The 14,031-nt window shown below is 34.9% G+C and overlaps 3 protein-coding genes across 8 annotated transcripts; 1 reads left to right on the forward strand and 2 right to left on the reverse strand.

Moving 5' to 3' along the window:
- Positions 1 to 449: 449 nt before the first annotated feature.
- LOC105211668 (hydroxymethylglutaryl-CoA synthase 1) lies at positions 450 to 9,761 on the reverse strand. 6 transcript variants are annotated; one of them, XM_054232979.1, is made up of 2 exons: positions 9,575 to 9,761; positions 450 to 2,096 (listed from the first exon to the last, which is right to left on the reverse strand). In XM_054232979.1, the coding sequence occupies exon 2, from the start codon at positions 1,991 to 1,993 to the stop codon at positions 611 to 613; it is 1,383 nt and encodes a 460-aa protein (XP_054088954.1). In that variant the 5' UTR covers positions 1,994 to 2,096; positions 9,575 to 9,761; the 3' UTR covers positions 450 to 610. The 6 variants fall into 6 exon arrangements, with proteins under 6 accessions (XP_054088954.1, XP_054088951.1, XP_054088953.1 ...); XM_054232976.1 differs by having other exon boundaries at positions 450 to 2,099; XM_054232978.1 differs by lacking the exon at positions 9,575 to 9,761 and adding an exon at positions 7,179 to 7,476.
- A 112-nt stretch (positions 9,762 to 9,873) lies between these two features.
- On the forward strand, positions 9,874 to 11,746 carry LOC105211669 (mitochondrial ribonuclease P protein 1 homolog). The gene is made up of 4 exons (XM_054232981.1): positions 9,874 to 9,999; positions 10,072 to 10,774; positions 10,833 to 11,199; positions 11,264 to 11,746. Exons 2-4 carry the CDS (start codon positions 10,161 to 10,163, stop codon positions 11,657 to 11,659), a joined length of 1,377 nt encoding a protein of 458 aa, XP_054088956.1. The 5' UTR covers positions 9,874 to 9,999; positions 10,072 to 10,160; the 3' UTR covers positions 11,660 to 11,746.
- A 48-nt stretch (positions 11,747 to 11,794) lies between these two features.
- LOC105211670 (dynein axonemal assembly factor 3 homolog) lies at positions 11,795 to 13,542 on the reverse strand. The gene is made up of 2 exons (XM_011183229.3): positions 12,612 to 13,542; positions 11,795 to 12,556 (listed from the first exon to the last, which is right to left on the reverse strand). The coding sequence occupies exons 1-2, from the start codon at positions 13,374 to 13,376 to the stop codon at positions 11,795 to 11,797; spliced, it is 1,527 nt and encodes a 508-aa protein (XP_011181531.2). The 5' UTR covers positions 13,377 to 13,542.
- Between the last annotated feature and the right edge of the window lie 489 nt (positions 13,543 to 14,031).

Raw genomic sequence — 14,031 nt, forward strand, 5'->3', positions numbered from 1 at the left:
AGGCGCATGAGCTGGCGGCCGCCAAGCTGCGCTCTTACACGCTTAAATTGCCTTCACGTGTTTACGAGTGCGTCGAACCGTAACTCGGCCTTTATTATTGGGTTTATTTCTTTTGTTGAAATGTTTCTCTTGTAGTTTAAAGCAAGCCATTACACTTAGCGGTATTTAGTCAGTGCAATTACTTAACGCTTATGTAAATAATTGCATACATATGTACATATTTGTATGCATTTAGCTACCTAATATAGTATGTATTTGCAACATTATTATAAATAAATTATTATTGTCAAGTGTTCTTTGAAATTTCATTAAAATTAAGGAAAATATGTTTTTAACTGCAATTGCGCACCACCTCTGTTGCCTTCGTGTTTGTGTAATATTTTTCTATAAAAAAATAAATATTTTTTTTAAATAATTAATTTACAGCAAATTCTCATAAAAACACCTACCTTAACTAAATCTAACTTAAAGCACTGCGTATGGCGCCCAAAATTCCCTCATACACCATGCAATGTAGCACCAAAATATCCACCAGCCGCGTGCCAAGTCTACACCGCCACCAATGTCGGCACTCTGCCACGCCCACGCGCACGCCCTTTACCAACCGCTATTAATGCACACCATTCGCGATGGTCGGCTTACGTTCGTATGTACGCCGATGCATGTCGTCCACGGACTTGAGGTAATAGGTGCCGGGGAAAAGCGCGCTCACGCTGCCGCTCGGCGTGTATGGCGCCGCATGATTGTTCTTCTCGCGCACCTCCATCAGTTGGGAGAACTCCTCGGGTGCGACTTTCTCGCGTGAATTCAGGAGTGGCAAAACATAATCCAGCTTGGATACGAGTTGCTTGAAGGCGTCTGCATCCTTTGTCACCTGTATAGAGTACATTGTGGCCGCCAAACCGGAGCCATACGAGAATAGACCAATGCGTTTGCCCACCAACTGTTCGGTTGGTGTATTGATCAGCAATGAAACGAGCCCCGAGTACACCGACGGCGTGTACATGTTGCCCACTTGATTGGCCAGCAGCAAGGATTGGCGTGTTTTCGTTTCGAAGGCGCCGGCGAATTGTGTCATGAACGCCTTCTCGACATCGCGATCGAAGTAGGTTTTCTCCAGCGTAGCATCGTTGAAACGCTCTAAGCCCGGATATTTAAGTGCACGCTTCTCAGGACTGCATTGTAGGAAATCATTGAAGACAACACGCGCCACAGATTTTTGCACCAACTTGCAGAAGGGCGTGTGGAAGAGCAGTGCTTCGAAGTTATCCAAAGTAAATTCAGCCTCTTGTGGATATTTTTTCGCAAACTTCTTGCGGTACAGCTGATAGCATGTGTCCAATGCGGAGAGATAGCATTGTATCGACAATTTACCATCCACTGTGGGATACTCCGAACTCAAGTCGGGCTTATAGAAATCGTAGGCATGTTCCATATGTGTTGCGCGTAGACCACGTTCGAAGACGAGCGGCGCATTAGGACCCACCAACATGGCAATGGCGCCAGCGCCACCTGTGGGCCGTGCTGCACCCTTCGCGTACACAGCAATATCGGCACAAACTGCCAACGCATAACGACCATCCCAACTGGACGATTCAATCCAGTTGATTGAGTTGAAGAGCGCCGCTGTGCCGCCATAGCAGGCGTTCGTTGTATCGAGTCCCTCGATATCTGTGTTGCCCGAATCGGCGAACAGTTGCATTAGCACCGATTTCACTGATTTCGATTTGTCAATAATGGTTTCTGTACCGACCTCCAGCCGTCCGATTTCTTGTGGCTTAATTTGATAGCGTTCCAGCAGGCGTGTGACCACAGTTAGGCACAGTGAGTTCACATCTTCACGATCCGAGCAGAAACCCATTTTCCCCTGACCCAAACCGATGGTGTATTTACCCGCCGACGCGCCATCAAATTGTTCCAATTCCGTTTGGTCCACATACTGTGAAGGGAAGATCGCCTCAATGGCGCGTATGCCAACATTCTCAGGCCACATTTGTGTAGTTTAATTGAAATATGAGCAGAGGAGACTGGTACTTAGTAGTTGGTGTAGAGTTGGCGGTTGAAAGCTCTTTGGTAATGCGCTTGGGTGAGTGTTACTACTGCAAATGAAAAGATGATAGCTATTAATAATGGTCTATATAATGAAGGGTGAAGTCAGTGGAGAGGATTTATATATGCATTCGTATCCTTTTTTATCACACACTTGGAAAAACCGTTATATATTTGTTACGGACATGGTACGAGGAAAATGTTCTGATGCGAGAATCGAAATCTTTTTATTACATGTTCGAAACGTAAATGACATTGAAATTAATTATTTATTACAAATGGACAGCTGAGATAAAAGTTATTGTTGTTATTACGACTCACCACATAAATAATGAAAATTCATAATTATAATTAATAATAAAAAAATCATAATTTTTTAATCAATTATAATTGTTATTACTGCTCATTAATCAACAAAATAAATAAAAAAAAATACAATTTATCATAAAAATAAATTTCAAAATTATTTTCTAATCTTAGATAGATATCGGTTTAAAATACAAAAATATTAAAAATTTTATTGTAATATATGAAAAAAATAATTTTATTTTATTTTTGTTGTGTGAAATAATTCAGTATTTATGAATAGCACTGCCATAAAAATATTATATAAAATAATGAAAAAATATTTTTTTTATTTTTTTTTTTAAATATCAGTTAATTAAAAAATCTTTAAAATAAAAAATAATATTTATTGCACACATTAATTTGCAATTTTCTCTGTATAAAAATACAAATAGCAAAAAAAAAACAAAAAAAAATTCTATTGGAATTAACTCTATTTAAAGTGAAAAAGTATTGATAAAATTATACAAAAATTAAATATGAATTTGCAATTTATTTTATTATTTTTGCAAAGAGAACACATTTTATTGAAAAAGTATATATTTTTTACTTTTTTAGACAATCAATCAATAGCAGACATTCAATATACGTAAAAAAAAGTTCAGATTTCTGCAATAAAAAGTATACAACTCTCAATTAGTAACGCACCGAAGTGCCAAGCGTACAAAGGTTAACGCTGACTACATGCGTGCTTAGCTCTTCGAAATCACAAGCTATGAATCTACATAAATATTTATTTATGTATGTCTGTGCATATAAGGTATTTTTTTTAATGTAAGCTGGCAGACACCTATATACCTACTTATTTCCAAATATTTGACACACGCACAACTTTCACCTGTTTGCACGACGAATTCTTTCAACAATTTAACACACATACACACACACTCAAACAAACTAATAAACGTACACAGTAAGCGCCAAATAGTTTTCGAAAATAAACACGATAAAGCCACGAATTGAAGCCAGTCTGACGGTGTAGCGTAGAGACGAGTGAAAGATCAAAAACACAAAATTCGAAAGGCCGAAGAAATAATACAACTTGTACACACAAGAGCCAAATGCCAAATGCGCGCGACAAGAGACCCGAAGATCCGAAATAGTGAAGAGCCAACAGTGATGGTCGATCAGACCAAGGCAATTCCGTCAACAGAGCAGCGCGCTGAGCCGCAAGAGCCAAAAGGCAATGGTGAGCGGTCAACTGCCACGCGTGTGTGTGTGCATGTACAGGTGTGCGGAGTGTGGTTTCTAAAATATGAATGAATGAATGCTTAAAATACAACTATTAAAATGAAAATCGAAATCGAAATCAACAAATACAAGATTTTTGTTTAAACATTCGTACGCGCCGCTGCAGACAAAACAATTTGATTTCAGTAATACATACAAACAAAACTATTTATATATGTGAGTAATCAATTAAAATTAACATAACTGTATATGTGCAATGAGATTTTTAATATTATAGTATTTATTGCATAAATAATTATAACGTAAATATATCAGTTAAAAGCGCATTTAACTTGAACACAACCAAGCAGTAAATTGCACAGTCTCCAGAGTTTTCGGAATTAACAAAAAAAAATTAAAAATTATATTTTCGCCTCGAAACGCCTTTTTAAAAACGAAACTGTCATATTGTTAAAATTTGGACAGAAACTAGTACAGAACTGCCTTATTTTGGAGTACTACTGGTCCATTATGAGCAGAGCGTTACAAAATGTTTTCAAAAATTAGAAATGATGTTGCCATCTATAGTAGAATTAAATTAAATACTGCCAAATGAATCTATACATTTTTTTGTAATTTACTCGGACCCAAATCGGAAATACAGTGGAACTTCTCTAACTCGAATCACCATAATCCACAAAAAAACTTCGAGTTATAGAATTTTCATTAAAACATACATTTTTCAAAAAGCTGTAAAATATAGATTTACCCACAGTTTTAGTAATTTACTTCGGAAAAAGTCTTATTTAAATACATTAAATATTCTGTAATTTTTATTATTGCACTTTGCTATTGTTTGGCTCTTGAAGTCTGTATCCCATGGCTTTGTTACACGATTTATGAAATCTATAAGTGTAATACAATTTTTTTTTGTTCGCCTCCATACGAATATTGGGACTCCCTTAAAATTGTTCCTTGATAGTAAAATTTTAAATTTTGTATTATGCCCTGGTCGAAAAGCTCGATTTATGGAAGGAAATTTGTATGAAATTTGACTTATATTGCCCATTCAAGTGTTCGAGTTATAGAAGTTTGAGTTATGGAAGGAAATTTGTATGAAATTTGATTTATAAACGCTATTGCCAATTCAAAAGATCGAGTTATGGGGATCTTCGACTTATAGAAATTCGAGTTATAGAAGTTCCACTGTAGTTGTAATCTACAAGTAATACATTTCTACGTGAAATAAAACATTCATATTAAAGAACTCTAAAATTTTCAAAAATCTGTAAAATTGCCTTGAAATAACTTATTCTTCAAAAAATATATTTTTTTAATTGAAATCAAAAATCAAAATTGATAAACATTTGTCCAGAAAATTTTAACCAGAAAATTATAATTTTACACTTTATAAAAATTTGCGAAGAGATGGAGCTAGGTCGTGTACTCGACTTTTTTAAGTAAAAGTCAGTCATAAAAAATGTTCAAGAATGTCGAAAAAATCACAAATTCAAGCACTGACTACTACCACACCGCTTCCGACCAATTGTGGAATGTATCAAAAGTTCGTTTAATTTCCATATAGACTTCGCGCACATACTAGTAAGCATGTAAGCGACTTTGTAAGCATTTGTAATGAAATCGAATAAAAACTTTCTCCGACACATTGTTTGGCGAAGAGTGCGCTTGAGGCCGCAACGAGCGAGCGTGAAATGAGCGTGCGGATGAGCAACTTATTGTGCGTGAGTATCATCGGCGGAATGTTTACGAACATATAGTATAGATATGTAGACATGTTTGTATGTAGGCATTGTGTTGTTTGGTCAGTGGGTCTTGCATAATTTGTGTAAAGATCATGATCATTGCTTTTTTTAGTTTTTTTTTTTTTTAAGATGTCACAGGAATTACCATATATACATATTCATATATATTTTTGGTTGCGACTCGAAAACTCGTTCCCAGCTGACTTTTGGTGTCAAATGCAAGACTGCACTCGGCGGTGCATTTTTTATACATTTTTTTATGTAACAGCGCAGTCATTTAAGTGCACACGTGTTATCTGATATTGTCCGTACAATTATACTGTTGATATAAATACGTTGCATGCTATATATGTATGTATTTATATACTTTTATTCAAAATTAAGAATTTTTTCTTTAATATATTGAGCTTAATACGATTTTTGAAAGAAGGTAAAGAAGGTATTATTTTCAAAGACAATCACTCCATAGGAAATTAAAGAAAAACTTAAAAAAATAGAATTACACATAAATTAACAAAATATTTAAGCTTAAAAAATAAAAATAAAATAATTTTAAAAAAATTTTAGAATTTTTATTTTTTTTATATTTTTCCTATTCATGATTTTCCATCATAGTGTTGGCCAAAATCATCAACTGCGTTTTGTTAATATACATTATATCATATAGAAAAAATTTTACAATAATTTAAATTTTTTACGTTAGTCCGCTTATTTCTTTTCTAACGAGTTTGTGAACAAATTTTACGGTTCAAATTTACGGTTTCATACGAAAAAAAAAATTTTAAGGTTAGAGAAATGTTTTGAATATGAGAGATTTTGCGATATGATTTATGATGCGATGAAGTTCATGATAAGAAAAACATAAATCTGTGAATTTTTCCCTAGGATCTATTGATAAATAAATTTATTTTATTTTTAAAATTATTGTTATTGTATGGTACATTTTTAGTAAGCCATCAATGCTAAATTTTCACAGTCATACATGACAAATAACGACTAAAAATGTACGTAGTAATCCAACATATCTCTAATTATTAAAATATTACACAATCAATATTTCACTTTTCAATTTTTTTTTCTAAAACTCAGATTTTCTTAATTTTTTACATATTTAAATATTGAAACTTAAGAACCATTATACATATACTTAAGTATTCTAACAAATTATTATTTAGTATTTATCATCATTTTTTTTATAAAACTGTTTACTAAAATTTTGAATTTTATAATTTTTTTTATAAATTCTTAGTTTAGAAGTTTATTGCCTTCTCAGAAGACATGTCTTTCAAATTGTATACCAAACTTGAGTACCTCATTTAAAATTGACAATTTTGATGTGCGCACTCAAAGACTAATTTACTAACATGTCTAGCAAACAAGATATTAGTGCTGATAAACGCTTTGTTGTTGTTGATTTTTAACATTTAATCGAACTAAAGCAGCCTGAAATTGGACTGAACGACAATTGGCATGTAATTACAAGAGCAAAGCGTTTATCTATGTGCATATCTATTATACGTACACTTGGCCATTTAAAGTAAAGTCTAGTTAAAATTGAGAACACTAAAAGAATTTTTGTTGTCTGATAACTATTTGTGCCGATTTCACTATTTAAATAAATTAATGATTATTTTAAAAATTCGAAATAATTTCTTAAATTCATATATAAAAACAATTGTTAGCAAAAAAAAAAACACTTATTTTCGCGCACAAGTAATTAAAATACCACAAAAACACAAATCTTCCAATATAAATGAGCGCAAATCTTTCTTAATACATAAGCACACGCGCCACCACACTTCTCAATTATATAAAATAAAGAATCGCACCATTTGGTATTTGATTATTTACCGTTTAAATTCCGAAATTTGCTTTTTTGTTTTGTTTTATTTATATATGAATGCTGAGTGATGAATGAATTGGCGCTTTATTTATTTTGATATAAACAACAGACGAGTGGACCGCAGCGGCAGACTGGAGGTGCGATGATGCAGCAGATATAATACTTGGAATTAGTGATCGCGTAATCGTGGTCTCAACTAAATCTTTCAGAGAGCAAAAAAAAAGCTTACAAAAAGTCGCAACCGTAACGTTGGAAATCGTTAAAAAGACTGACTTCGAAATGTTTGTGCGCAGCAAACATATGCGTTTTGGCAGCGCATGTTGCAATAAATGCTTTTCTAGAGCTATTGTTCTTGTTGTTGTTTTTATTTTGTATTTTTATTGTTACTTTTGTTATGGGGTTAATGTATTGCCCCTGCGATTGCTAAGCACCTTTTGTACATTTGGCTTGTGCACAACAAAGTTAACATGTTATCGATCGTAACGACATTCGACCATACAAAACATACATACAAACATACACACACGTGTATATATGCATATATATATGAGGCGACTACTATTTACACTGGACACTCCTTTGCCCTGCTAATGGCTATCGTAAACGATCCGCGCCTAAGCATTTGTATGATTTTCACGTCTCATTACAATGCCTGTAATATTTGACATTTAGTTGTTACGATGAAAGTAATTTGATCAATGATCAAGCGGTATGCTAAATAGTTGTATATATGTACATACATATGTATGTATGTATGACAGCAGACACCCACCAAAGCGCAACTCATTCGATTTTATTCATAAATAACGCTTTTCATCGCTTACATACCTAAATATCTGATTAGTTCGGTAGACTTTAGCGTTTGATAAGCTTATCAGCGGCGTAGTTGTCGCTTAGGAACTAAGCTAAGAGCTGTTTTAGAAATATTAATTTTGCCTTTATTTACAACCGTTTATTGTTTTTGTTGTAATTTAGAAAAACCCTCTCCTAATCGCTTGTCATCGTCTGTTTTTACTTGAATATGAGTTCAAAGTTTAATTGCTTTGTATGGAACGTATTCATGTTGTGACTTCGGTTTTTATTGGTGAGCAATCGCTTTGCCGATTTGCTTTTATTGCATAAAATAAAAAAAGAGTAAGCTGATTGCAAATATTTCACATTTGTTTATAGAATTGTTGATTGTATATCTTCAATTTACATGTATAGCTTCATACATATTTATAGAGTTCAAAAATAGCCCATATGTATATCCCAGATACATATGCATGTGTTTACAAAGAACGATAAAATCAGCATTTACAGTTTGAACTCGTATTTAACACCGGAAAACGGTAATTTATACGAGTCTAAAATCTATGTTATATGTAACTACATTCTAAGAAAGTTCTAAGTTCATATAAGAAAAAACCATCTATTTCTGCATGTTGATTTTAATTTGTATAAAATTTAAACCATTTATGAATGTAATTCTATTATTTGCAGTTACGTACATTTTCCTACGAACAATTGTAAATAAAAACATATTTTTATTAATAATATAAATATATCAATATTTTATACATTATTGGTACCAGTTATATTTAAAAAATGATTATATTTACGTTGTAAAACTAATAATAAAGAAATAAAGCAAATATTATATTCAGCACACCTTTTAAAATTAACGGTCAATTTTGGCTTTTACTATTTGAAAAATATATTTAAATTCAAATTATAAATAAAGTTGCAAATATATACAACAATCTATCTTTCTTCATAATTGCCTAGCCCACAACAATAAACATTTGTATGAAAATTTAATTACAAACATTTCAAAATACATATGTATGTACAAAAGCATTTAATTTAAATTATGAGTACCAAGAAATGAGTATCGCCTGAGCGTTTCGCGATTACTCACAACTTTCTTAGCGCACGCATTGTGAACAGAGGCATTAGCTATATGCATACATACATACATGCCTACACGACTTTTTTCAGTTGACATACAAACACTAGTATATATAAATATTTGAAATTTCGTAACTATTAGTTTGCGTTTCATGTGCACGAAACATGCAAAGTTAAGTGTTAAATAATTAAATCATCAATGAAAAGTTTAATTGTTTTTGTGCTGCAAGCACACGTTGATTATCGCTGTCATTAGCAGTCACATGTGAAAGTCTGCTAAAGGACTATTTTCTTTTCCTGGCGTATTTTAATTCAACAATTCCATGCCTTAAACATATGCCGAAACACTTTATCATAAACTCAACGCTCTTTTTATTACATCAGCGATCACTTTATTATTAAATATTTTTATTTCGAAACATGCAATTCTACTTTCTTCGTTCCTGTGGCGGAATTAGTGCACGTATAACATAAAAAACTTTCACTCAATGCAATACCAGCATATATTTCTTACCTTAAATTATTGTATTATTTCTACAGCACTGTAAGTGATTAGAACACAAATCACGTTTATTTTAATTATTTTAAAATGTATAAAAATACTACTTCTATTACGGCTAAATTTTTGTTTTATTTTAGGGAATTATATTCCTTTTCACTCTTATCGGAGCAAAATTTATTAGCCGCTGGCGTGTAATTGAATGAAAGCTGATTTTGACAGTTCTATGCGAAGTCACACAGCTGTTCTATTTACGGTGGCTTTCAAAGTGTCGTACAAAGAAAAGAAAATCAACTGTGGCTTCAAAACCTGCAGTTGATTATTAAATTACAAATAAAAATCTTAAATATACTCACAAATGAAATTTAAATAAATTAATACAAGGAAAAATGTACTTATTTATACAACAAACATAAATATTATTCATAGATTTATTATTGGTAATGTTTTCCATCTAATCCGACTTTTTCGCTTTTTTAACAATTATTTTTCCATTTGACATTCCTGATCAGCTGTTTGACCATTGTCAATTCGCCGCAAATTCCATTACACGCATGGAGATTACCAAATTTTTTACTTGTTTATAATTTAAATTAAAAAAATGTTAAAATCACTATTCCGCTTTGCTCCTGCTCGTGGTGCACTGCGTCAACATTTCCAGCTAACACAATGTACAAATCACGGCCTGCTGTCAACGAAAACTTCCTGCATTTCAAGCACATCGCGAAGCTGTGCAAAAGTAGCGGCAGACGAAAACTCCGAAAGTGAGCCAAAAACCACCAAGAGTCATTATAATCCATTCACGCAAACCCAACCAGCATTTCAAAATGGTTGCAACGCAAAGGTTGACCCGCCCGCTAATGCTGAGGAACGCGAAAAACTGCTTAAAGTCTTACAACTCGAAGTAGACATTGCACATCAGGAGGGACGACGTGTGCCGGCTTTAGAGTCTATCACAGATGAGAATTGGGCACACATACTTACGCTGCCGTCAAAGTCGGCACGCTACAAGTATTACGGTTACTTGTGGCAAGTAGAAGCGAAAAAACAAGCAAAGGAACGTAAAAAGGAAGAACGTGCTGTGCAAGTGCTGGAACGCAAGGAGGAAATGCGTAAAGAACGTGAGGAGAATGAACACATCATATATGGCTTGGGACACACATCACTCTTCTTACGTATCTACGATTCGACGATAAATAATTTTCAGAATAACAGGTGACTATTTACATTACATTGCAATTACTAAACTTTATTGTTGTGCTATGCTTATTAGGTTGATACGCGCCATGCAGTTCTCGCCTAAAATTGTGCTAGACTGTTCGTACGACCGCCATATGACACGACGTGAGGCACTGAACGCAGCTAAGCAGTTGATGTTATGCTTTGCTGAGAATCGCGCGCATGATGATCCCTTCGATTTGCACTACTGCAATGTAAATATGCAGAGCATATGCACACAAGCACTCAATCGTTACATACCCACTATGTTCAACACGGAATTCCCTATGAACGTGCATGAGCAATGTTTTACCGAGTTGTTTCCAAAAGAAAATCTAGTTTATTTGACGCCACATTGCCGCACAGATCTGGAAGTGTACAACCCTGACAATGTGTACATTGTGGGCGCAATGGTGGACACGGTAAATATACAGAGAATCGCAATAAGAATTGTATGAAATCTATAATTTTATTCTTCAATTTTAGGTTAATAATGAACCCTTATCGCTTGCCAAAGCGAAGCGTTTGGGCTTGCGCATGGCACGTCTACCGCTCGATCGCTACCTGCAGTGGGGCGCAGGTTCTGGCAAGTCACTAACACTTAATCAAATGGTCAATATATTATTGGACCTGAAAACTACTAATGATTGGTCGCAAGCACTCAAACATGTGCCACGCCGCAAATTAGTCGATGCAACAGAGGAGGCGCTGCAACAAAAGCGTGTGCTGGAGAAACGCGCCAGACAGCTGAATTTCTCTGTAGATGATATCCTAAATGATAGAGAAAATAAGCAAAAGCACAAAGTTAGATCATACATGAAAGATTCGCAATTCAATTTGGAAACTTGGGGCACCAAAAAGAAAAATCATAATACCAACTAATTAAAATTAAATTTTGTAAGTTTTTAGTTTAGTAAAATATACATATTTAATTGAATGAAAAATATTGGTTATAAAATTTATAGAAAAGTGGTTAGTCCTGATTCATGTGAAAATGTTAAGTTAAATTAATTTAAATTACTTAATCGTCTTCTCCACTTCAGCAATCTTCTTATATTTCAAAATACTATTTTTCGAATTCAAGGCACTATAATTGAGCACCGGCTTTAAATTTAACAACTTCGCATACGACTTCAATTTCTCTTCGAATTCATGTACCACCTCCTTACGCGCCACCGTCAAGAGTTTAGTCTCCAAAATGAGCAACGCATTAGCACGCAGCACATCTGCGAAATTGCTCTTCAAAAATGGAAAGAAATTGTGTCCCACAAAAACCACATCGAAGAAGTTGCGCCAGTTTTCATTGGCGCTCACATTTTGTAGGTTGAAAATATCGTCGGCCGAGAGGAAAAATACCTTACATTGCGCCACCTGTATCCAGGGTTTATCATATTCGCGCATTGCATCCACATCGCATTCGTCAAATGTGAGCCGTTCGCCCATTAGCAATTTGACCGAACCGTATTTACGCGAAATCTTACGATCATGCGTGTAAGCGGTGCGCGTTTGCAATTCATGAAAGTACTCGAGCAGATTTCGTTCGGTTATGTCCGTAGCGCGATAGTCATTGTCGCCATGCACAGAGTTCATCATTTGCTTATCCGTGGTGCTGAGCCCAAATGTACAAAATGGACCCGTCTGTATGTCGCCGGCGTAACCACGATGCACATACTTCTCACCATTGCGCACCAACCCAGCGACGAGCGTTTTATTCGGTTTGCACTGCTCATATTCGGGGTAAGTGAAAGCGATGCCGGTTTCACGCCAATAACGGTACTCCTGCAAGCAAAATGCTTGAAAAACCACACATAAAATATTAAAAATAAAAATTCACCTGCGAGCATATTTGCCCGGCCTCTCGGTCCTTCAAGACCATATTTAAATCCCAATCGAATGAGCCATCACGATAATCATAGCGCGTGGTCAACAATTTGCGCACGCGTTCGGTCCAATATTCCTGCACGTTGAATACGTAACCCTCGCGTGGCAGCAGAAAGTTGAATGTGTTCTCCAAACCATCGCGCTCGCGATATCTCAGTCCTTCAATGTTCAGTAAGGGCGCCAACCGCTGCAACTCCTCATCATCGGTGATCATTTTCAGCATTGCTTTTGCTTTGCCAATCAAATATTGGTGGGTGGAGGGACGCATCAGCGCATTGCCAAATACGTCCATGAAGAGGTGCACCTTACGCAGTAAGTGAAATGATTCCGGATGCTCGAGCGCTATGCCGAGCAGCAACATGTTACGCGCCACAATCTCTATGCAACCATCGAGCACATAGAATGAGACGCGACTGCCTTTGCGTTGGTACATTTTCGCCATTGTTTTGATGATGTGACGCGGATCGCCAGCTCCAAAGAGCAGTATATTGAGTTGTTTGGACGCGCCTGTTGCATCGCCATCAGCGCCATTATCTCCTTTTGCGCTGTGTGTTTCCTTATCTGCAGCTTCTGCTGTCTCAGCTCCAGCTGTTTGTGATTCCGCCTCTTCTTCATTGGATTCTGCCTGATTTTCGGTATCATACTCGTTTGGTTGTAGTTTTAACGCTTTGCAATATTCTTGGTAAAGATCAAGCGCTTCGCTGAGTCCCCAAAACATTTTGCTTTCGCCTGATGATTCTTCGAAGTTCTTTGTTTTAAAATTATTTCGAGTTGTTTCACTTCTTGGTTTGATGATTGGCACGTTTAAATTTATTATTTTTTATTTTCAATGCTGCCATGAGAACTGTCATTATTTATTAATGGTTGCTAGGACTTGTTTGGCATGTTGATAGGTACTGTGTTCATTTGTACATACTTTTATTGAAAATATATAAATAAAAGGTTTTTTAAACATGCTGCAGTTGTATGCTTGAAGTATGCTACTTTTTTGATAGAAAAATGGATCGTGAGATCTCTATCAACTATAAAGCCAGGTTTCTTATTGGTGTGCCAATATGAAATGCGTTCTTAATTTTCTCTGCCAAATATGTTTTGTGTGTTCACAAAATCAGCAAACAATTTCAAGAGATCACACGAGATGTATACACCAATGTTCTTCATATTTTTATACATATATTGGAACATGGACACTATGGCGTATGAGTAACATTTTTATGTTTCTCTAAAAAATAGTACTAATTCGACCAAAATTCTACATATAATATTTAGAAAATGTTTTATACAAATAAATTATATGCGAAATACGAATATCAAATCAATTTTGATAAATTCAGACATCCCAAGGGATTTTCAATAAGAGCGCTACAAAAGTT

This window comes from Zeugodacus cucurbitae, chromosome 6, assembly GCF_028554725.1.
Source record: "Zeugodacus cucurbitae isolate PBARC_wt_2022May chromosome 6, idZeuCucr1.2, whole genome shotgun sequence".
Lineage (NCBI taxonomy): Eukaryota > Metazoa > Arthropoda > Insecta > Diptera > Tephritidae > Zeugodacus > Zeugodacus cucurbitae.

What these genes read in the sequence shown, in the direction of transcription:
- LOC105211668 (XM_054232979.1), bottom strand. Translation starts at nt 1,993, where the DNA reads ATGTGGCCTGAGAATGTTGGCATACGCGCCATTGAGGCGATCTTCCCT.
- LOC105211669 (XM_054232981.1), top strand. Translation starts at nt 10,161, where the DNA reads ATGTTAAAATCACTATTCCGCTTTGCTCCTGCTCGTGGTGCACTGCGT. An exon ending in AATAATTTTCAGAATAACAG is followed by an intron (nt 10,775 to 10,832) that starts GTGACTATTTAC and finishes TATGCTTATTAG; the next exon opens with GTTGATACGCGCCATGCAGT. An exon ending in TGGGCGCAATGGTGGACACG is followed by an intron (nt 11,200 to 11,263) that starts GTAAATATACAG and finishes CTTCAATTTTAG; the next exon opens with GTTAATAATGAACCCTTATC.
- LOC105211670 (XM_011183229.3), bottom strand. Translation starts at nt 13,376, where the DNA reads ATGTTTTGGGGACTCAGCGAAGCGCTTGATCTTTACCAAGAATATTGC. An exon ending in CCGGGCAAATATGCTCGCAG is followed by an intron (nt 12,557 to 12,611) that starts GTGAATTTTTAT and finishes TTTTGCTTGCAG; the next exon opens with GAGTACCGTTATTGGCGTGA.